The sequence below is a fragment of the Diadema setosum genome, chromosome 16 (assembly GCF_964275005.1).
Source record: "Diadema setosum chromosome 16, eeDiaSeto1, whole genome shotgun sequence".
Lineage (NCBI taxonomy): Eukaryota > Metazoa > Echinodermata > Echinoidea > Diadematoida > Diadematidae > Diadema > Diadema setosum.
In genome coordinates this window covers 25,528,718-25,551,940 of record NC_092700.1, presented here as the reverse complement: position 1 = coordinate 25,551,940, position 23,223 = coordinate 25,528,718, and the positions used below count along the sequence as shown (strand labels likewise).

Here is a 23,223-nt window from a genome sequence, read left to right as displayed (position 1 = left end):
TATGGAAAATATATGTAGGTGTATTGGATTAGAATTAATACACGATTATATAAATAGGTTTGCTGTTGAAATGCAGTTGAAATTACTGAGGGATGAACAACATCTGAAAGCGAGTTTAATGTGATACATATGCAAGCCAGTATTTTTTGTGTTCCATTCAAAATAGAGTCATTGCTGGTATTGTGTACACACAATTGAGAAAGGCATTTTCAGGCAACAGTTTATGATTCAGAGTATGCACATGAATAGAAGAGTGCCATTCAGAGATTTTGTGCATGATTAAGCCCTGTGACAATTGTGAAGGGTTACGTTGATGGGCAACTCATTTATACATGTACAGTGTACTAAGGACGCCTTCCTTTCTCTTGTTTATATTTTTGCAGATTGAATAAAATGTGCAAGCAACGCCAGTCGGGCTTATGCAGACTGGATGTGCACTTATACAATACATGCGGAGTGTATTAGGCCGAATTCTTTGGAGCTACCGTGATCCATACATTCAATTTCTTCAGCTCTCCTGGGGTCAGGTGTTCCAGAGGATACAAGATGGCGGACGACGCTAAGAGTTTGAAGCACCGACGCAGAGGAGCCAAGGCTAAATTCACACGTCTTGGCAATGCTCTGGATTTCATGCTGTCAGAAAACCGTCCTGTTTGTGAAGTTTCAGAGGCTTTCAAGAGTTACAATGAAGCCTACGAAAGTCTTCAGTCACAGCATGAGGCCTACACACAGATGATAGAGGATGATGCAGAATTCGAAGCCGAAGAGAAATGGATGGAGGATTGTCAGAAAGCATTTCTCAAGCTTCAGATTAAGGAGAAGGATTACTGTCAGAAAGAGGCAGAGCATGCTATCACACAAGTCAGTGAGGATAACAATGTTCGAGAGACATCGCATGCTGCGAGCAATGATGTTCATGAGAGTCCATCCCCTGAGGGACCGGCGACAGTAACCTCACGTTTCAAGCTGGAGAAACCAAAGCTGCCCAGGTTTTCAGGAGACATAAGAGAATATATGATCTTTAAGGCAGATTTTATGCATGTTGTGCATAATCAGTACAGTGGAAGAGATGCATTAATGGTTCTACGGTCATGCTTGACTGGAAAAGCCTTGCAGCACATTAGAGGTATTGGACAAGATTATAAGGCAGCATGGAGCCAATTAGATCTCATCTATGGAGACCCACGCATGGTGGCTGATGCAATCCTCAACGATATCTCCAGATTCAAGCCACTGAAGAGCGGTGAAGATGAGAGGTTTTGCGACTTCGTGAACTTGGTTCGAAGAAGCTACCACACACTGAACGAGGTAGGGCGAGATAATGACATGAACAACAGTCATATGTTAGCCATAATAGAGAGGAAGCTAAACGAGGATGATCGAAGGCTGTGGTTTCGGAGACAAGATGAGGAAACATCGCAGACCCTAGAGTCCCTCTTGAAGTGGATGGAGAGTGAAATGAGAGCTAGGATGCGATCCTCTGCACCAGTGAGGAATGAAGCAAGGTCGAAGATGCCAGTGAACCAGATATCGGCTTCAATTCCTGCCAAGGTTTCAGAGTTTCGATGTTGGATGTGCAAAACCAAGGATGGGCACTGGACTGATCAGTGCAGAGAATTCATATCCAAGCCACAACAAGAACGTCTGAAGTTAGTAAGGGACAATCACGCCTGCTTCAGTTGTCTTAAGCAAGCAGGTAGAGAGCACCGCATGAGCACGTGCAAGAAGAGGAGGTTATGCACTGAGAGTTACAAGGGGCAGCCATGTAAATTCTACCACCATCCCCTTCTTCACCCAGATCAAGAGATGAATCAAGTCGGTATCGCCACAGTTGGAAGTAAAGAGGCAATTCTTCCTATCCTCAAGGCTGAATTCATCAAGTCAAAGACAGAAAACAGAGTGGGAAATGTGCTTTTGGACTCCGGAGCGCAGATCAGTATGATCAGACAAGGATTTGCTGATGAATTGGATCTGAAAGGGACCAAAACCACCATCACAATCACCAAGGTGGGGGGAGAAACCGAGCAGCTACGTACAAAGTTGTACAAGGTTCCTGTATGTGCTATTGCTGGCAAGAGGGTGAGCACCATATCTGCTGTAGGACTGCCCAGCATTACTGAGGAGATACAGGACATTGATGTTTGCTCTATAGTTGAGAAGGTAAACTTGAGTGCAAACGATGTCAACAGAGGTAGTGGTGAAGTGGATCTGCTCATTGGGATCGACCATGCAAAGATGCACTCAGGAGAAACTCGTCAGAGCGGTAACGTAGTAATACGGAAGTCCCCTATTGGGTGGGTTGTGTTTGGAGGATCAGGGGTGAATCAGCGAAACCCACACAGAGTTTTACACGTTCAGATATCTCCACCAGTCGATTTGTCAGATTTCTGGAGTACTGAAAGCATGGGAGTACGAGCAAGTGATTGTCATTGCAAGCCTGTTAACATGAGCAAAGCAGAGAGAGATGAGTACAACTTAATCTACAACTCTTGCGAAAAGGTGGGAAACCAATGGAGAGTTCCATACCCATGGAAAAAGGACCCTCATGATTTGCCAGATAACAGAGTTCAAGCAGAAAGGATGCTCGAGTCTATAGAGAGAAAGCTGGCTAAAGATCCAGAGTACGCTGATGTCTACAACCAGCAGATGACAGACATGGAAAAGATGGGATTTTCGAGAAAGCTGACGGAAAAGGAGATGTCTGCTCATAAAGGTCCTGTGCAGTATGTGTCCCATCATGCTGTCATACGTCCAGAGAAACGAAGCACGCCAGTGAGGATTGTGTTCAATGCATCAGCGAGCTACCAAGGCCATTGCTTGAACGATTACTGGTTGAAAGGGCCCAATTTGTTGAATGATCTGTTCGGTGTCTTGCTACGATTTCGAGAGCATAAAGTAGCAATCTGTGGTGACATTTCTAAAATGTACCACAGGGTGCTCATGACGGAAGAGGATCAGCATGTTCATCGATACCTCTGGAGGGATATGCAAACTTCCAGGAAGCCTGACGTGTATGTGAAGCAAGTGGTCACATTCGGAGATAAGCCGGCAGCAGCCATAGCTCAGGTGGCACTGAGGAGAACAGCGGAAGAAGGAAAGTCAAAGCATCCAGAAGCGGCTATGGTTCTTGAGCGTGACACTTACATGGATGATATTTGCACGTCAGTCAAATCATCAGAAGAGGCAAAGGAGTTAACCAAGAACATTGATGCAGTTCTAGAAAAGGGTGGTTTCAAGGTTAAAGGCTGGCTTTCTAACATCCCTATGAAAGGCGATGAAACTAAATCAGATGAGATGAATGTCCTTGAAGCGTTGACGGAGGAGAAAGTGTTGGGCGCTGTGTGGAAGCATGATACAGATGAGTTTTCATACCTAGTGAAGTCAACTCTACTCCAGAGTGAAGCTGAGAAAGATGACTCGTACAAATGGACCAAGAGACAAATCCTAAGTCAAGTTGCCAGGATATTTGACCCGATTGGTTTTGCCTCTGCCTTCTTGGTGCAAGCCAAGATAGGTATGCAGCGTCTTTGGCAACTTGGATTAGACTGGGATGAGGAGCTGCCGCCTAGAGAAAATGCTGAGTGGGTCAAGCTATTCAGAGAAATGAAGGAGCTCAATGAAGTGACGTTCCCAAGATGTCTAACCCCACCAGAGGCAATGGGTTTGCCCAAGCTGTGCATCTTCAGTGATGCTTCGGAGGATGCCTTTGGTGCATGCGCATACCTTCGATGGCAGAGGAACGACAGCGACCGGTATGATGTCAGATTTGTGGCTGCCAAATCAAGAGTAGCACCGTTGAAAAGGTTGACATTACCCAGACTTGAACTTCAAGCGGCTGTGATGGCCACTAGACTGGATGAAGCTATCAGAGAGGAGACGACACTAGAGATGCAGGATACAATTTTCATGACTGATAGCATGATAGTGCTGGGATGGATTAGAAGCCAAGCAAGGGCTTTTAAGCCATTTGTGTCATCCAGAGTAGGAGAGATACAGAGCAAGTCCAATCCGCATCAGTGGAAACATGTAAATGGCAAGGAAAATCCTGCAGATGATGTATCCAGAGGAGTGCCAGTGTCAAAGTTGCTTGAAAGGTGGACAGATGGACCTGAATTCCTTAAACTGGCTGAAGAAGAGTGGACGTGCATAGAAATCACATCACCAAATGCAGAAGAGAACAAAGAAAGGCGTAAAGCAGAACAGGTAATGAATGCAGTCGTAACTCCAGATTGCTTGGACTGTGAGAGGTACTCGAGCTGGAGGAAGTTGATAAGGGTCACTGCATACGTCAAGAGATTTCTTCACAATGCAAAGGCCAGGTGTAAAACCGGCAGTGACGCAGCAGGAGGTGGAAGGAAAGGACCTCTCAATCCATCAGAGTTAGAGTCTGCTGAGCGGTTCTGGATCGGAGAGGTACAAAAGCCACTGCATGCCAAGATGAAACGAGGAGAGCTCAAAACGCTGAGCCCTTATGTCGATGACGGCATCATCTATGTCGGTGGCAGAGCGGGAAGGATCTTTGAGTCTTACGACAACAGGCATCCTGTGCTGTTACCAGGTCAGCATAGGGTATCGAGGCTCATCACACGACAAATTCATGAGATTGGCCATGATGGGGTGGCGACTACTGCGGCTAAAGTGAGACGCAAGTACTGGATAACCGGAGTGACCAAGCTTGCCAAGTCGATAAAGCACAGCTGTGTCACTTGCAGAAAGATGGAGTGCAAGTTGGAGTCTCAACTGATGGCCGATTTGCCAGAGCTACGCACAGCACCGTTCACACCACCCTTTCACTATACAGCGTGTGATTATTTTGGGCCGTACAACGTTAAGGTCGGGAGAAATAAGGTAGCGAAGCGATACGGAGTGATTTTCACATGTCTCAACACGCGAGCCGTTCATCTAGATGTAGCTGTCGATATTTCTACCATGGAGTTCATTCAAGTGCTTCGGAGATTTTTCGCCTTCAGAGGTCAGCCCAAGGTCTTAGTGAGCGACAACGGTACGCAGTTCGTAGGCGCAGAACGCGAGTTGCGTGAGATGGTGAAAGGTTGGGATGACGTGCAGTTGAAGGAGTATTGTGCTGATCGCGGAGTGGAATGGAAATTCACAACGCCCTATGCCCCGCATCAGAATGGAAGCGCTGAAGCTCTTGTGAAAAGTTGTAAATACGCGCTTAAGAAAGCAATAGGCAGTTAAGTTATGTCCCCCTCTGAGTTGTACACATGTTTTGTTGAAGTAGCAAATCTGGTAAACCAGCGTCCGATTGGCAGGGCGCCCAATGATCCAGATGATGGTAGTTACCTATGTCCGAATGATGTTTTGTTAGGTCGCGCATCAAGTAGAGTGTCGCAAGGTCCGTTCAGGGAGACTAGGAACCCCCGACACCGTGTCGAATTCGTCCAGCGCATTGTCGATGCATTTTGGAAAGCATGGAATCGAGATGTTTTTCCGCTACTGGTGCCTCGAAGGAGATGGAATGTGGAACGACGAAACGTTCGCGTCGATGACATTGTAGTGGTATCAGATCCTAATGCTCTGCGCGGAAAGTGGACCTTAGGTAGAATCGTGCATGTATATCCAGGATCTGATGGCCGAGTAAGGAATGTGAAGGTGAAAACCGCTAGGTCAGACTATAAGAGGCCGATAACCAAAGTAGTGGTAGTCTACCCAGCAGAAGGTAATGAAGACTGAAAGTTATCTCATGTTAACCTTCAAGTGAGGTTACATGTAATGTCAGCTAAACATGTCAAGTTCAGTTAACATTGTGTATATGTCAAGTATTGTTGAGAGCAGCAGTATTCAAGTGTCTAGTAAAGTTTAATTGTCAATGATTTTTCACATTTTTGGAATGAGGTAAACCCCTCATTGGGGGGGAGGTATGTTTCATTGAGTAAATACGGAAAATGATTATTTTTTTTTTTGTTGACTTAAAAGACACCATAGGTGTGTGCATTTAGAGATACCTTACAATTGAAGTTACTGTAGCAGCCGAAAGTACGGTAGAGAGCTAACACGTTTTTGCAGCGCCAGGTTTGGTCCGCAGAGACAAGAGTTTGGCTTGTGGTCCTGAATTATGCATTAGAGAGGGCTACAACGAGCTTACAGTTACTGATGCATTCCGTCATAGAAGTAAGTTCCATATTTTTGGTTCATATATCAAATAATTATTGTGTGTGCTGAAAATGAGCCTCAGAGTTTGTTGGTAGAAAGACAAAGACGGTTCAATTGTCACATGTTATAACGCATACGGTACAGTGCGCACTGTGTGTGGAGGCGGTCAGTGAATTCGGTAGTCGCGCATGTAGTCTGGGCACAGTGTGCTCGATAGAGGTTGTCGTATTAACTGGATAAGTTGCATGCTCCATGAATGAAATTGTTTAATGTCTGGATGTATGAAAGGTTAGTTTAAGAGTGAAAATATGAGTCCTCTACACATCAAGTGAGTAAAGGGTTTAAATAGGCCCGATTTACATCGAGGTCGGGTCGCACTACTCGAACAAAGTTCTCAAAAGAAATAACGAGCACGAGGCAAGGTTTATTTAAAGAAATGGTACATCATTTTAATAATGAACCACACAAATGCAAATTCCATACATATTTCTTATTTAAGGAATTTGAGTACCAGCTTTATAAAGGTTGTAAATCAGTGCGGAAGTTGATAGATTGTATACACAAACAGCAACAATAACATGAATGAGTTGAGTGTATTGAATAAGACTGACAAGTGTTACATGCCAGTTTATATTGCACTTAATACTCATATGTAATGTATGTAAGGAGGTATATGGAAAATATATGTAGGTGTATTGGATTAGAATTAATACACGATTATATAAATAGGTTTGCTGTTGAAATGCAGTTGAAATTACTGAGGGATGAACAACATCTGAAAGCGAGTTTAATGTGATACATATGCAAGCCAGTATTTTTTGTGTTCCATTCAAAATAGAGTCATTGCTGGTATTGTGTACACACAATTGAGAAAGGCATTTTCAGGCAACAGTTTATGATTCAGAGTATGCACATGAATAGAAGAGTGCCATTCAGAGATTTTGTGCATGATTAAGCCCTGTGACAATTGTGAAGGGTTACGTTGATGGGCAACTCATTTATACATGTACAGTGTACTAAGGACGCCTTCCTTTCTCTTGTTTATATTTTTGCAGATTGAATAAAATGTGCAAGCAACGCCAGTCGGGCTTATGCAGACTGGATGTGCACTTATACAATACATGCGGAGTGTATTAGGCCGAATTCTTTGGAGCTACCGTGATCCAGTTTCTGAATGTAATACACAATTGGGTTTGTGTCTAATGTATTTTTGTGTCATATATTTGTCTGTTACATATTTCTGTTTACAATATCAATTTTAATATGCAGCAAATTACTTAACTCCTAATATGCCGGTATAAACTGTTTGCGAGTTAAAATAAAAACCCCAAATTCTTTTTTATCACTCATACATTGTTATATTTCGATCCAAGAGATATGATATTTTTATCACAAGTGCCTTAGAAGGATATAATGTAATGGTTGCCTTGATTTGCTCAGAGAGATTGTTCCAAACGTCTGGTCTATGGCGTCTAATTGACTTGTGAGCTACCATTAGCTTGAAATTGTGAAGGTGAAAATCTTTGGAATGTCGAGTTGGGTAAGCGTGGACGCTGGAGTTCACAGTGAATAGGTTGGGGAACGAGGAAGGAAGGGTGTTGGATGCGTATTTGTACATGAATATTGCGCATTGCAAAGTATGAATTTCGTATATTACAGAGTTTGCAAGATAATGTGAGTTTGTGCAAGTGCGGAGTGCTCTTTTTTGGAGAAGGTGAACTGTCTTGTTAGAATATGCCCATAGCATATTCCAGTACGTTTCTCGATATAATACTACGTTTATTGTTTACATATTTATTGCAGGTAAGATTACCATAAATAATTACATAAAAAAATTGGTAGACTTTTTTTTTCTACAGGGGGTAACCCATCAATGTATATATTACTTTCAATATCACAAGAATGAACTTTACGAAATAATTGTATGAAATTAGTTTAATCAGTATTCAAAGATAATCTATTGCATTTAAACCAAGAAGAAGCTTTTCACAATTCAAAATTAAGTGTGTTGATAAGTATCTGTGGATCTCTATGTGGATAACATATAATTTGTATCGTCTGCGAACAAAATGAACGTTAAAATTGGTGAAACATTGGTTATACAACTGTATTATTAACATAGTTGAGAAATAAAGAAGGGTCTAAGATAGACCTTTGTGGTACTCCACATTTTTTTTTTTTAATATCCTGGAAGAACATGAATCAAAATCAACGTTTTGGTCACGGTTAGATAAATAATCCGTGAACCATAGCAAATGTATTCCTTGAACGCCGTGATGTTTTAATTTTCGAATAAGAATTTTGTGATCAATATATCAAATACCTTACTCAGGTCATTAAAAAATTCCAATGATATGTTCCTTATTGATACAAGCTTCAACTATTTTGTCACAAAGGTGAATAATGGTGTAATATAGAGAATGATTTTTTTTTTCTAAATCCGAATTAATTGGGAATAAGAATTTCATTTTCATTATGAAAAAAAAAACAAAATCTTTTACAAACAATTTTCTCAAAAAAATATGTGGTATGCTTGAAAGTAGGAAAAATTGGGCGATATTTTTTTTTTAGTTGTGTTTGATCGTCTTTTTTATGGGTGGGAATCACTTTGCAATTTCAAGTGAGTTTGGGCAGCGGCCTGAATTGAGAGAGAAGTCGAGCATGCGTACTAGTGGGAGTGCGATAGAATAAATAATTTGTTAAAAGAGATAAACACTTTAACCATCGTAACCTGAAGACTTGTTGGATTTGAGATGTTTTACACTGCTAACAGATGTTTTACACTGTTTTTACACTGCTAATATATTGCTTACTCATCAATTATCTAGGGATCCACGTCCTACAAGCTTAGCTTTTTTGTGGATCGCTATTTTCCAAAATTGAAGTTATTTTCTGAAAGCTCGCGAAATATACATGTATACGCATCGTTCCTTCTGATTATTGTACATATGTTGATGCATATAATTTATTTCGTATATTACATGAACCTTTTGTAAAAGTGTAGACAATATCATTTTATGATATGTATACTTTGCATTACGTTTTGATTTTCTTTGATTGGAAATAAACTATGATTGAACTTGAACTTAAACTTGAACTATTTCATAGTATGAAGTTGGTGAGAAAAAAAAAGAGAATTACGAAGTGATACTGCATAAAATTACTGTCGATTATATTCGTAGAAGATTCTAAATTTGAAAAGAAATAGCAATCACATTTGGGGCTGCAATTTCATATCCATTTTCATTAATTTTAGAACAGGTGGTGTGTCCTTTTTTTCAAAAGATCCTTAATTACCTTCCAAAGTGAGGTTGTATTTGATCAATGCCTGTACAGTGACGGGGCGATCGTGAACTGCCCGGTAACGATCGCCCCGTCATTGTAAGCCTACAGGCATGCTAACCTGGAAGCATTAAACTGCACATTACTTGAATATGAGACCATTCTGAATCAAATAATTTCACACAACAATAAACATTAATATACTCTTGAATGAATCCCACAAGGATTGGAACAATCACCCCAAGCATTCCCACTGATTCCCACTGATCAGTTACTAGCCATCCTCTTTACAACTGTTATTGTTTAATTTAGAGGGTAAAATATCAATATAATAATCACCCACAAGATAAATATTTTCATTTTTACGTGCCAATATATTATGAGTATATGGAAAAAAGAATGAAATCGGCTTAATTACATACAGATATGATATACGCACTTTGTAAACAGATTTCTAACAAAATCTGATTTTGTTCCTTTGTTTTGTTTTTAAATAATGTTTGAAATAATATTATTACTATGAGAAATTACGTCATTTACGAGCAATAAAGGATATTAATGTCGCAACACCTCAGGGCCAACCAGAGGAATTGTAGATACGCAATATCTTTTTCAATGTCTTCCTCCTTATTTGTTGGGGTGTAGTTGTTAAAAATCCAGATAAGTTCTCTCCGCCAGCTTGTGACTGTTATCATTTCCCGACGAACAGCCTCTGCATCTTCATATTCATTCTTGTGCGTTATTACTATTAACGATGGTGTACCTAGAAACACACACACACCAAAAAAAAAAAAATACAACTTTTAAAGCGTAAGATTTATCATTTTAAAATTATAGGGTTGATGTCTGATGGAGTGGCATTTCTCTCGGTGGTGGAGACCCATGGGATAATATTCACAAAATATTGGCTAGTTTAGGGAATCAGTAATCAAATAGCCTTAAGTCAAGTGGCGCAAAACAGTTCTGAGACAGAAATGAAATCTAACTATAACGTCAAAGGAACACAAGTGTCTTTGACTCCATGTAACGATAAACTCGGGCTGGTAAACGCGGTTAAACATAGTTCTGAGGTGATTAGATGTCGGAAAGTTAAAAGGGTTCTGCTCGAATGAACTGTCTGCTTCTGTAAGCTTGTGAACACTGCACTCTATTACAATATTTATCAACCTTCCTTCTACAATCACGAACTGAATGAAAACAGTCTCCAAGGCACTCATTTTGTCTCAAAGGTCACATGAAGCTCTTCAAATTAAGTTGAAATATTACATAGCTCATGTCCGTTTTTTTTAAAGTTAGTATCATCTTGAAACACATTATGTCGTGAAAAAAGAACACATTTGATCTGTAACACGACTGCAAAAGTGCGTATCACAAAAAATAAGCTGAAATGAAGCAAACTGATTTTCAAGGTCAATGTTGGGGAGAGGCTATGGTAATACTTAATTCTATACTCAGTCAGCATTTGACTGAGTATGATCCTTGAGAGGTTCCTGGACCTTGACTATGAGAGTTATGCAAATTTCTTATTCCGGTTATTTTGCTTTAGCAGTTGAACCATGCTTTTTCTTGCTTCTATTGCGAAGTGGACCATACTAACTTGATTAATATGAATACAATCTGTAGTCATTGGAATAAGATCAGTTTGGCACTATGAATCTATACCACATTATCTATTTCGTCAAGCATGGATTCTGAGATACATGGCTGATGATGTGTAGGATACTATGTACTTACGGGTTGGAAACAGCGCCATTAAACGACAGAATTTTTCGATGAACCTCATTGCGTCTTCTCCGGTGTCTGGCCTGACAGTATCAAGAGATCATTTTATATTCATCTGATTTTTTTTCAAATATTCCAATAAGTTTGCATTTGATATGTTGTATCTTGTTTCTTTGTCTTCAAATAAAAGGAAAGATACATTTGGGATCTGGAAGAAAACAGATTGAATGACCTATGAAAGAAATAACTAGTCTCCAAAAATTACCTTAACGCCTCCTAGATCATAAACTAGTGAACGTCTCAAAAATATGACAACCTTGGACTGCATTACAAATATATTTCTCCCACTTGACCGTAGGGCATATACGACAAGGATTGACCCGTACTTCTTAAACACTAGAGGTCCATTCATTTCACTCCCCTGCTAACTATTTTTTAGCTGCTCCGTAATGTTGCCTCGAAAACTCGCAAAAAACGTATTTCTCATATTAAAGCAGACAGAACCGTGTGGTGAATGAAGGAAAATATTATTTTTTCCAAATCAAAACACTTACTGTTGTTAGTATGAATAAAAACGAGTAAGAAAAACTGAAAACTAAAAACAAAAAACACCCTTAATGTAGTCCTTTTTTATAGAGTTTGTTTTTACATTTTGCTATTTTCCTCTCGGCTTTTGTGGTATTATTTTTGGAACGTGTGAAATCAGAGTTCTTAGAAAAGTTTGGATGAATTCCACCTATCTGGCAAAATGGTCTGAGTGTATGATGAGGGAGGGGTATCTCCCTACCATCTCCCTATGGTGACATCCAAATTGCAGCGTTTCTTACTAAAAATTGGGGATTGCTGTAAAGGATTAATGATGTCACTGGAAGGGCCTATGCAATGCATATAATGCATTTTCATTTGTTATATTGTGTTGGTTTGTGGTAATATCATCAACACTACTTATGTGGCCAAACGAATATGTGAATATCTGTCATATAGCTGGTAATTATTAATATTTGCCTAGAAAGGGAGACTCCATTATTGATAATATCTGGGAACATGATCTACAATTAATCTCTCACCTGTGATGATAAACATACACAGCGCAATGACACATTGCATCCTTTCTTTTGACACGGGTCATATCATTAACTGGAAATATGCCATCTGGAAAAAAAAAAGACAGAGCAGACAAAAAAAAAAGAAAGTTATTATTATGATTGTTAAAAACATCATTATATCTATCGCAATTTGTGTATTTACTTTGAAAATTATACGACATACAACAAATTCGCAAAACATAATAGGCCTATTGTTTAAGATTTCAGAGTTGACGGCTACGTTTATACATCCCCTCATCTCACCATCAATTTGGAGCAACTGATTTGTAATACTAACAAACTGAAATCTTTTGCCGACTTTCTCTTTTCTTCTTTTTCTTTAACAAAGGATTGTTTTCGAAGTGAAAGCTTGTCAGCAGTTTGTTCACAAACTCTTCACTCATGAAGAGAGAAATCAATGAAAAAATACGATAGAAGAGTGTGTGAAGCGGACGTCACTGCACAAATTGCCCAGCCTTTTGAAAAAAGTTTATCTTTGACACACCTGACATAATCATACCAGTAATAATAAAAGACTGTTTGTTGATAGGATGTGGTAGCGTAAAAGCACATTGACGGTGACTGCGTGTAAAGTACATAGTAATGATAACGATGTACACACTGACAGTGGCACATTTTTTTGGGTGTGCATCACAAGCTAGACAGTAGCAGGACTCATACAGTCCACGAGTTACACAGCTCACAAGTAATACAGTCTATGAGCTACACACTCAATAAAAAAGAGGTCCACGAGCACGAAATTATGTTAAAAGGCTCTCTAGCTATAAACGGTCAACGAACTGGTAAACCTTCTCTGCCTAAAATGTTCCTCGTCACATTGCTCGTGGGCCTGTATACGTGTCTAGGTATGTGACTCGAGGGCTGTACGACTCGGGGTGTACGACTCATGTTATTCAATACGTCCAGTTCGTCGGCCGCATGAATCGCTGCTACCTAGCTCTTTGGATGTTTTTTTTTTGTTTTGTTTTGTTTTGTTTTTTGTAGGTAACATGTAGAAATGAGTGATTCCACGATTAATTACTGAATTTCCTGTGACAAGTTTACTCACGCATTTCGTCCATAAGGCATTCCAAAGTCTCGGAAGAGAAGTCTGCTATTCCACAGGTGTCAATTAAATCAATTGTTCCAGTTAATATGTGATTGGTCTTCCCTCCTGGATGTTCTACGTACCCTTTGGCGTTTTCGATTGAGTATTTTCCTGTCCATTGAATATAAACAGAACCAAGAACCGTTACACCTTCATGGAGAAGAATAAAGTTCTTTCTTCCTCTCTATCTCTCTATCTCCGCAGCTTTGACAATGTCTTCCAGTGTTCCTTGGTCTTTTGTCCCCAGGATTTTTTTTTTTGTTATTGCCATAAACACAATCGCAGATGGTATGAATTTCTTATCTAATAGAAGAGAATGTGCACAAAGGCACGCACACACACACACACACACACAGACACGACAGACCACGCATTACACTAGCTGCTAAGCATTCCGTAACATTCAGCTTGCATACAAAAGAGAAGCAAACATAAGTCGTGGGGGGGGGGGGAAGAAAAATAAGTGTTTTTTTTTTCTGTTTTTTTTGTTTTTTTTTTTAAGGGGGTGTCGGGATGTCAGGGTACAATGTACATAATATCATGTGACGGTGCAACTAAAAGCGGGCATAGCGTTACGGCGGACTTAATGTTCTCTTCACGTCTCTCTTACACGTACATATATGCATTATGTTTATATTTTACATCGTAGCCCTTTCACTTAACCTACTGATTTATCTGTGAGCTGGTAAAGAATCTATGGTCTAGGTGTTGGAGTATGAACAACGACATACAACAAATCGTCGAAACTTAATGATAGGTCTGCAGAGAGAAAATATGGGTTTGATAAGGAACTTTTACAATTTTGGTTGCATTGTAACAAGTGTTCATTGAAATTGTATATTTTTTTTTCCACAACCCCCCACCCTCAAAAAAAAAAAGAAGAAGAAAGAACAGTCGCATTACCGTGAGAGATGAAAAAAAGAAGAAGATATACATCTCTACCCCTCAAAAAGCAGCAAAATGAATATCTTTTACCAGTGAGAGCACGCTTCAGCGAGTTGATGAAACACGATCTGCCAGCACCACTTTCACCGAACAAACCGATGTTCACCTTTGATTGGCTTTCAAAAGGTGTTGTAAACCACGCCATGCCCGGTACATAATCCTGTATTTTTCGTCGAAAGTCGTCGCATTCTTTCTGTACACTGTTCATTAATGATAAAACAGACCATTATGCTGATTGACCAGATCCTGTGGTTGCCATATTTTTGCAGATTATTCTAAGCACTAAGAAATTGCCTAAATCATCCAAAACGGAAAATCTTAGACACTCTATAAGGTGTTGTGAGCGATGTTTAATGCTTGTCTTTTATAGTGAAACCTTACCAGATTCATCCGACCATATAGTTCCACAATTCCTTGTCTTCACTCGACCTTGTTAATCTTTTTTTTTTTTGGGGGGGGGGGGGGTAGGCGGTATAGAAGAAAAGTGATAATTCTCCATTGGGAAATTAAGTACCTTACAAGTGAAAAAGTGAGTAGCACATACTCATATCACGGTTGGTACACTGTAAAGAAGAAAATGTAATCACATAATTATAAAGTGAACACATTTTTTAAAGAAGTATTTTCCCTTGCTTTAAATGGTGAATCACATCACTATTTTTTTCTCGGGAGAAAGGGAAATAATGGTTATAGAAATAACCTTGGACTATGATTGTCTATATCTTATCATAAGAGACGTTATACCATTGTGTAAACGTTTTTTTTTTTTTTTTTTCAAACCGGGTAAGAATTCCTCTTCTTCTTTGTATATTTTCCGCCAGCAAGGATTCCATCCACATCCTTTGAAACATGACATCAACAGCAATAGAAAAAAAAAATGAAATTGTTCTTGTATGTATCATTTTATAATATTTGATATGTTGGACACTCTAACTACTTATTTGCCCATACTTGATAATATCATATATGTTAAAATTTACCATCGTAAGGTTACACATTCCTTCACTCATAGTTGTGAATTCTATGGTATACGTTATGAAGCTTTCATTCTGAAGTGACATGAAGAGCAAGTTATATCATAATAACTCATACGACCTTTAAAAGGGTAGGCCAGAGAACAGGCATCTTACCACATTCATTGTTTGGGTTACATTGAGTATGGATTAACAAAAATCAAATCGCGATACCTTTTTGTGGTAGGTAGTCCGGATAGTGTTTCTGAAGAAATTTTCCAACGAGGAGAAATGCGATGAAAAAGCAAACAGATATACCAATGACGAGTCCAATGACAAGACCTAAATTGCCACGTTTCCCTGAAATATGACGTGGAAACAATCAAACATGTAATCATCTCCGTATAACATTTGCAAGAAATTATTTGTAAAGAGTGAGAGAGAGAGTGAGGGAGAGAGGTGTCTTGGCAACATCACAATATCTATTTGTGACCCGCTACAACAAAATGGTCCTAAAGTCGCGCACGGTCGAAGCCGTCAAAATCGAGTTTGAAGTCAGAGCATCAAAATTGGTCAAAACTTATGATTTTCTGAATTTGACATATTATTAGAGTCTGACATGTCTTCTATTATCTGTCGAAATTTTGAAGCAAAATGATGAAAGGAAAGACCAAAAAATAGCGTTTTTCTGGCCCATGTTTTTTTGGCGTTTCAACGAAGCAAAAACTAGTTCGAACATTTGGATTGAGCGCCTCACATAGGCTCCGCCCCTAACAACGACCAGAGTGATCTCATTGGTCAGTTTGCTGCTTGCCGCTAAACGAAGCGTGAAGCTCGCACACTGCCCAGTCGACTGGTGCGTGCTGGCGGGGTGCGCTATGCCCAGTCGCTTCTCCTGGCATCCTGGTCACTGACTGGTCGGTGAGGAGACCGCCGACGCTGTGTTTGAATGCGCATTTCGGGGGTTGCTAGGGCTTACCTTCTATTGTCCGAGGTGAATACTGACTTGCGTGTCCCTTGATCGTGATTGCGTTGCAAGGAGAACTTTTAGGGTGCTTTTCTCGAAACAGTGATTTCCTAGACGTCTCGACATGCTCTCTTTTAAACATCGATATCTCCGCAGACGATTATTTTTATAAGATGTGTTATATATCAATTTAAAGCAGAAAGATTAGGGAATTGTGTCATGCAATTTTCAAATAATCGACCTCGCCCGACTTTAGGATCATTTTGTTGTAGCGGGTCACATTTTTTTATTTTTTTTTTTAACGCCGAAAAAACAATTTGGAATAATATGTGAATTTGCCAAAAAAAAAAAAAAAAAACAAGAAAAGTCGTACTCACTGATTTTGCGTAAGGACTCAATATAGGTTAAATGTGTTAATTCAGTCAATCTTAGGCTTTTCGTACCTTCTAATAGAGGAATTCCTCTTGTACATTATTCTAAAGATTGGAATCATAAAAGGAAATTGTGTTGTTAGCATTTTTTTTTTCTAGAACCTCTGTATACTTTGAAGAATTTTGTAGTGTGATTAGCGTTGTCTTGGAGTCCCCTTTTCATATCGTAAGAAGCCATTTAAACAATCATCAATTTCAACTCCAACGACTTTTGAAATATAGGGTGCTACTGCTTTGAAAGTTGGGGTTAATCATGGACAGAACGAGCCAATATAGCAAGATTAATTTCAGCTTAATTTCAACAACCTCGTCACATACGAGTCTCTTATCTCATTTATACACAATTTTCCAACGCGTGTGAGTTTGTCTTATATTTAGACAGGTTAGGAAAATCCATATGAATCGAGTTGAACATCATAGAATTATTTTGCTCGTAACTAAAAATCCATGTCTGGCGGCTTTTTCTTAGTTTTAGTGATGCAGGCCACACAACGGATTATTGGAATACACATCATAAGAATTTGCACTGTTGAAAAAAAAAAGACTCTGAACGATGGAGGTAAGGTGTACCGTTTTCACTGTTTTTTGCATGTATTGTGAAATAGAAAAGAAGCTTGCTTGATTGGGTTGACTAAACAATAGCATTTTATACTTATTTCCACATGAATACATATGTATGTGCATGTGTGTGAGCATTTGTGACCGTGCATCACAAAACTAACAAAGAGTCGCACCCATTGATTTCAAATGAGGACTCAAAAAAAGGTGAAATGGGTCAACCGAATCAATCTTGAGTTGGCATTAATCATGGATAAAAAATGTGGTAATTCGACATGCTCAACTTCAGCTTAATCTGATAATCTCTTCACTAGGCGTTTTCACATCAGCCCGATAAAAATCCAAGCTCGAGAAATTTTTCGCGATTGCGAGTTAGCGCGCTATTTTATTTCTTATTCACATCAGCCCGAAGAGAATCAGCCCGAATTTTTGTCGAGCTAATTCGACAGCTGAGTATGTGCAAACATCAAAAGTAATGTGTGTGCCCTCTCAAAAATTCCTCGTGATTTGTGTGCAGTTTGCCTCGATCGATCGGGTCACACACGCTAGGCATAATGGGATGCATCGCGCTAATTTCTCGAGTCCTTTTCACATTATCAAATAGCGCGCTACTATCCCGCTATTTCAGAAATTTCCCGAGTTGGACTCGAGATATTTTCTCGATCAGACCGATACAATTAGCGGGTTAATTTGTGTTCACATTATCAAATAGCGCGCTATTTCGAAACATCGGGCTGATGTGAAAACGCCTATTGTTGTTGCTCCGGTGGTTTACATCCTGTGTTTTGTCCCTTACATTGCACAGTTGGCACGACTCGGTAAAGATTAAGCGCTTGAATAGACCCTGTACTTCACAGCCTCTTTTCTCAGTTCGCACTTTCCCAGAGTGTGCACATTTATTCTAGAATTTAGATAGGTTAGGGGAGTCCATTTGACATGAGTTACACACAATTTTAAAGGTTAGAGTCTGCTCTTCAAGAATCTGTCCTCAACTAAACATCCATGTCTGGCGACTTTCTGTTGGTTTTGTGATGCAGGGTCACATTTATAACGTTAACTCTGTGATGGTTAATTACAGTAAACCCCAGAATAAAATTAAAATCACAACATGTGTTTAAAGATTTTTACTTGATCATGAAAGAGAATTTTGTATTGGCGCCATATCTTTTTGAAAGAAAAAAAAAAAAGAGTGACGAAGTTTAATAAACCTGAAATAGGTAGAACGGTGATTTCTGCGGAAGACGTTCCATTCAGTGAGTCTCCAGTAGCCGTGCATATGAAGGTTTGCTCCGTCCCGTGTTTGACTAAAACAGTGATTGCCTCGAACCTTTCGTATGTGTCATCAGAAAGTCTTGTCTGCTGCGAAACAACAGAATGTATTCCTTTTCCTGTCTCCTCGATCCACAGCATTGAAACGTTAGGCTTGAATCCACATACGACGCACGTAAGGTCAAAGGAAGAAGTGAGGGAGGGAGTTTGGTAGGTACACCGGCTTGGATTCGGCTCGCTTCTATCGACGCATCCCTCGATTTCATGTGTTGATGCCATTGCTAGGGGAACAAGAAATAACATGCTTATCTGGAGAATAATTATTTGCCATCTAACAATTACTAACAACTCTTTTTTTTTCAAAGATTTGTTCTATGTGGTTACCAAATACGTCACCAGCACGAACGAAAAAAATGTCTTTAAGACTTTGCCGGACTATAGGCATGCGATTGGACTACTAAAGTCCATAATAAAATTCGGGGAAGGGGTAGGAAGATATGATGGAGTACACACAAACATTCCAAACATGAATATCTACAGAATCTCTAAATAAAAAACTCATACAAATTCACATGTGAAAACGGATATCTACAAGACAACTGTTACATAGAATAAAGAAATTCTTATTTAGAAAACATATTGAATTGTATTTTTAGACAAAAACTTTAGCTGCAGATGCATTTCTATAGCGGTAAGGATTTATAACTTTTTAGGTAAAAACGAAAAAAAAAAATAATGAAAAACCATGGCTGTTGAAGACAGACTGGTAATTAATTCAAAAAAGAAATATTCAAGTAAACAAGCTGACCCATTGATATCTGTCTGTCGAATGCGTTTTATTAGCGGTGTGTTTAATAAGCTATAAACTCAAAACAGGATTGATCGTGCTCACAGTATTTGTGAAGCTTTTCAACTCGGGGTCAGTAACAGGAAGGACACTTTTGTAAGTACACACACTTCTCTTTTTAGATAAAATTGAGTTTCATAATCTTTAATTACTAGCTTCTGGTATTCTATTCTTCATGATTTAACAAGCTTGTCGCCAATACTAATTAGGTCACATGGAAGGTAAGTCGGGTTTGCGTCTATCCACGTGATGTCAAGTTTGAAGCAATAATGTTGTTGCCACCCCTCATGGAAAAAAACGCTTCAATTGGGAATAGCTCCTGGTGGTACCTTTGACCGACTACTTCTAACGTATATAAAGTCGGACTGGTCAGCATACTATCTGAATAATTCCTAGATGCTGAAGACCATACTAAAATGAATGATCCCGTTGAGAAGTTTGAGAAGAGTTTCAGGTTGCAAGATCGGAAGGTCGTATCAGTCCATCCATTGTCATAAACATCTCCAGCCAAGAGAATATTCATTATTTTTATTCTTGAAAAATAGGAAAATATATCATTCCTCGATATAGAGAAGTTGAGGAGGTAGATATATATTTTTTTTTTTTTTTTTTTTTTTTTTTTTTTTAATGAGAGAGATCACCGCCTAAATGCCGCCAACAGATTGCCACTCACTGACAACGTAGGTGCTCGGAGAGCAGTAATTGACGTTCTCAAGACCCGGTCAGATCTATTATGGTACAGGTAACAGACCTGATTGATTCGATATCTTTATGGAGAACTAGAACAACACTTGCTATCACCTTTGTGCGCTGTTTCCATGAACGTCCTCATTCATTCTTAACTTTCTTTTATGCTATATTATATCGTGTCTTATAATGTCCAATACTGACAAGTGAACATAGTGACACTTTCGCATTTTCATAGTTATCTTCACTGAATTGTAGTTAAAAAAAAATCATTTGAAAGTTGCTCGGAGCCTTCGATACAAACAATTACTCACAGAAAACTCTCATAAGGGTGGAATTCGAGGAAATCTGGAAATTCTGAAGCACCAATTCACAACGATAGAGGCCCTCATCTCCCACTTCTAAGTCAGTGATGATTAGGTTGAAGTTCCTGTCAATGTCAAAGCGTTCCTCACGGCTGACGAAATTCCCGTCAAAGAATGCCTTGCCAGTCGACTGCTCAGGGTTTGAAATGTGCACCTTTCCCCAATACACAAAGAGCGGCTCATCATGGAAGTCACATGGTAGTCGGATGTCTTCCCCTTTCCATCCTTGAACTGTAGGAACGGTGTCTACCACTGGGGCTAGACGATGGAAAGTGTGTATATCAGTTTTGTGTCATTTATGCATGTTACACCTGCACGGTTCATGGTAGGAACAGGTTGCTTTGGGTCTCACACAAATTAGATGACTCCAAACAAATAAGATAATGATATGCAAATTCATGGATGCGTTAGTTTCTCCTACAAGCCTACGGCATAAAATATGACTGGGTTTGAATGTTCAGTGTTTATGAAAGGTCTCGTAGAAAATACATTCCATATGTTTAGCTTTAAGACTGTTTAGACGTTGGAATACCTCCTGGTTGGGGGGGGGGGTGATTGAAAAAGTACCGCGCCACTTTGAGAACGACAGACTAGCAAGAGAGAGAAAGAGAGAAAGAGACAGAGAGAGGGAGAGAGAGAGAGAGAAAGGTCCTTTCAAAGTTTTTGCTCAGTTTGAGAACCAAGCTACGATTTTACCAGACATTCCTCAGACGCGCCTAACAGGTTTCTTTGTAACGGATGTTTGATTTTGTAAAAATGCATGGAGGTTGACTGTGTTGTGCATATTTTATTTACAAAATGATATAAGATATTTGTAAAGTCAAAATATTCAGTGTAAATCGATAAAATGATCGATAGCAAGTTGAGGATTTTGACTTAGTAACGCTTTCTCGTTGGTCTGACTTCAAGTACGCTTGTAAAAAATGATTAAAGTTGCATTGATTATGTTTAAGCATTGTTGATTCATGAAACTGGAAATTGATATGAGGTACTACAACATATCATGAATGAAGAGTTCTGTTTCAAAGAAAGAAAATTAAATGGACCCGCCAATCAATCTTTATTCTATAGTCACCGTGGTTTGGTACTGCGTGCGCGCAGCCAGCGTCTGCGTCGCATCACCGTCTCACGTACGATTCGTACTAATCAAATTTCCACCAATGCATTTCGGTATCCTGGCTCACTTTCATCACGGTCGAACTTCCCAGATACGTCACACGCTTCACACACAAATGAGACTGGGAAAACGATTCCTTACAAAACCCTAGACAGACATTTGATGGGGGGGGGGGGGAGGGGGAGATCAATCACTCACAGGTAATAGACAGTAGGGTTGAATTTGAGAAAACCTTCAAATTTCCCAATACAAGCTGGCAATGGCAGCGGCCCTCATCTTTCACTTGCAAGTCGGTGATGACGAGACTAAAATTCATGTCCATTTCGAAACGCCCCTCCTTGCTAATGAAGTTCCCATCGAAGAAAAACGCCTTCCTCGTCTGTAGCTGCTGATTTGAGCTGCTCTCCATGACCCACAATACAGCGAATGGCTCTTCCTCGAAGTTACATGGCAGTCGAATGGTTTCCCTCGTCCATATGTGAACAGTGGACACACTGCCTACTACTGAGGCTAGGAGATGAAAAAGTGAGAAGAGTATCCCCTAAAGTTTGTTAGTCAAACTGGAAAAGTGACTTTATTGTTAATTTGGTCTTTAAATAATTGATTTATTATTTGTTACCTTTCAAAGGGCACATGTGGGGTGCAAAAACTAGTTTTGACGTTTCTTGGCTTTTGCAATGACGCATCACAAAATAATATGTATACGAGAATTTGATGGTGGATAATACTTGAAAATGTACAAAATGCCATCTTCCCTTGTTAGATTTACACTCACCGTACTATAACCTACACTTCACCCCATTTAGCTATACACTGGCGGTAATGCTTTACGTTTTTTACGGCCTATGGTGGTTCTCAAGATATTTACTAATTGTAACCAGATACAATAAGGATATTAAGGTTATAAATACAAATTGCATTTTGACCTGCCACATGTACTTGTAACAGAGATTTCTCTTTGTAATTTCTTTCATTCATTCTGTTTTGTGTATGGTGTCAACAAATACCGTCACACTGCGTTACTGTGAATAATAGCTTCCACCTACTTGCAATTCACATACTCGCATATGGGGGATCAAAGTTCACGTGGCTTTCGTAGTTTGAATATGTGTCGTTATGTTCCACATACTATATCATGACTCGGGCGAACAAATCGCGACGCCGCCGTTCAGTTGCAAGGTGCAGACTCTTCCTTGTTTATGCACAGGGCGCATCCGTTACATTCTTAAACGCACACAGTGTACACTAACACAAAGATTTACACATGATCAAAATGGGAGTGAGTCCGACACGTGTAGCTGACTTGTAAGTGGCACTTCTTTCGGACTCTCGGGACTTTCATGGGGATGCAAATTAGCTCCTAGCATAATTGACCACAGAGTTGAAACATTGACATTGCTTGCAAAGGAACTAGCTTGCAAACGTTTGACTCTGTATGTATGGAAAATATCACTCTTACCTTCTGTAGCGGTATAATAGATCACAGAGACCGTCACTGTTAGTAACAGAACTGCGCTCTTGTAGTTTCTGTCCATTTTACCCGGAAGGAATTGGTGTGCTACATGTCCAAAATAAGACAAGCTAGATGACTAAAATATCGTCAAAGCCCGTCAATTGATTTGCCTTCCCTTCGCCTGGGAACTGGAGGGAGTAAAAAATCGCATAAATACTAAACACCCTATACGTGATCACTAGACCATTGTGGTGATGTTTACGGATTGGCAGTTTTCTTTGGAAGATGGTAGAGACTAAACTACCTTATGCACTGCCTGA

At 39.5% G+C, this 23,223-nt stretch overlaps 2 protein-coding genes across 2 annotated transcripts; one reads left to right on the top strand and one right to left on the bottom strand.

The window, feature by feature from the left end:
- Positions 1–546: 546 nt before the first annotated feature.
- Positions 547–5,199, top strand: LOC140239747 (uncharacterized). The gene has a single exon (XM_072319568.1). It carries the CDS (start codon positions 547–549, stop codon positions 5,197–5,199), a length of 4,653 nt encoding a protein of 1,550 aa, XP_072175669.1.
- A 5,976-nt stretch (positions 5,200–11,175) lies between these two features.
- On the bottom strand, positions 11,176–22,985 carry LOC140239746 (uncharacterized). Its single transcript, XM_072319567.1, has 7 exons — positions 22,910–22,985; positions 21,649–21,960; positions 20,283–20,591; positions 18,374–18,715; positions 15,444–15,569; positions 15,037–15,096; positions 11,176–11,201 (listed from the first exon to the last, which is right to left on the bottom strand). Exons 1-7 carry the CDS (start codon positions 22,983–22,985, stop codon positions 11,176–11,178), a joined length of 1,251 nt encoding a protein of 416 aa, XP_072175668.1.
- Positions 22,986–23,223: the final 238 nt, after the last annotated feature.

Excerpts from the sequence above, each read along its gene's own strand:
- LOC140239747 (XM_072319568.1), top strand. The coding sequence starts at position 547 with ATGGCGGACGACGCTAAGAGTTTGAAGCACCGACGCAGAGGAGCCAAG.
- LOC140239746 (XM_072319567.1), bottom strand. The coding sequence starts at position 22,985 with ATGGACAGAAACTACAAGAGCGCAGTTCTGTTACTAACAGTGACGGTC. Across the intron at positions 21,961-22,909 it reads CTATTATACCGCTACAGAAG|CCTCAGTAGTAGGCAGTGTG; the intron begins GTAAGAGTGATA and ends TTCATCTCCTAG. Across the intron at positions 15,570-18,373 it reads CACCGTTCTACCTATTTCAG|GGAAACGTGGCAATTTAGGT; the intron begins GTTTATTAAACT and ends GTCATATTTCAG.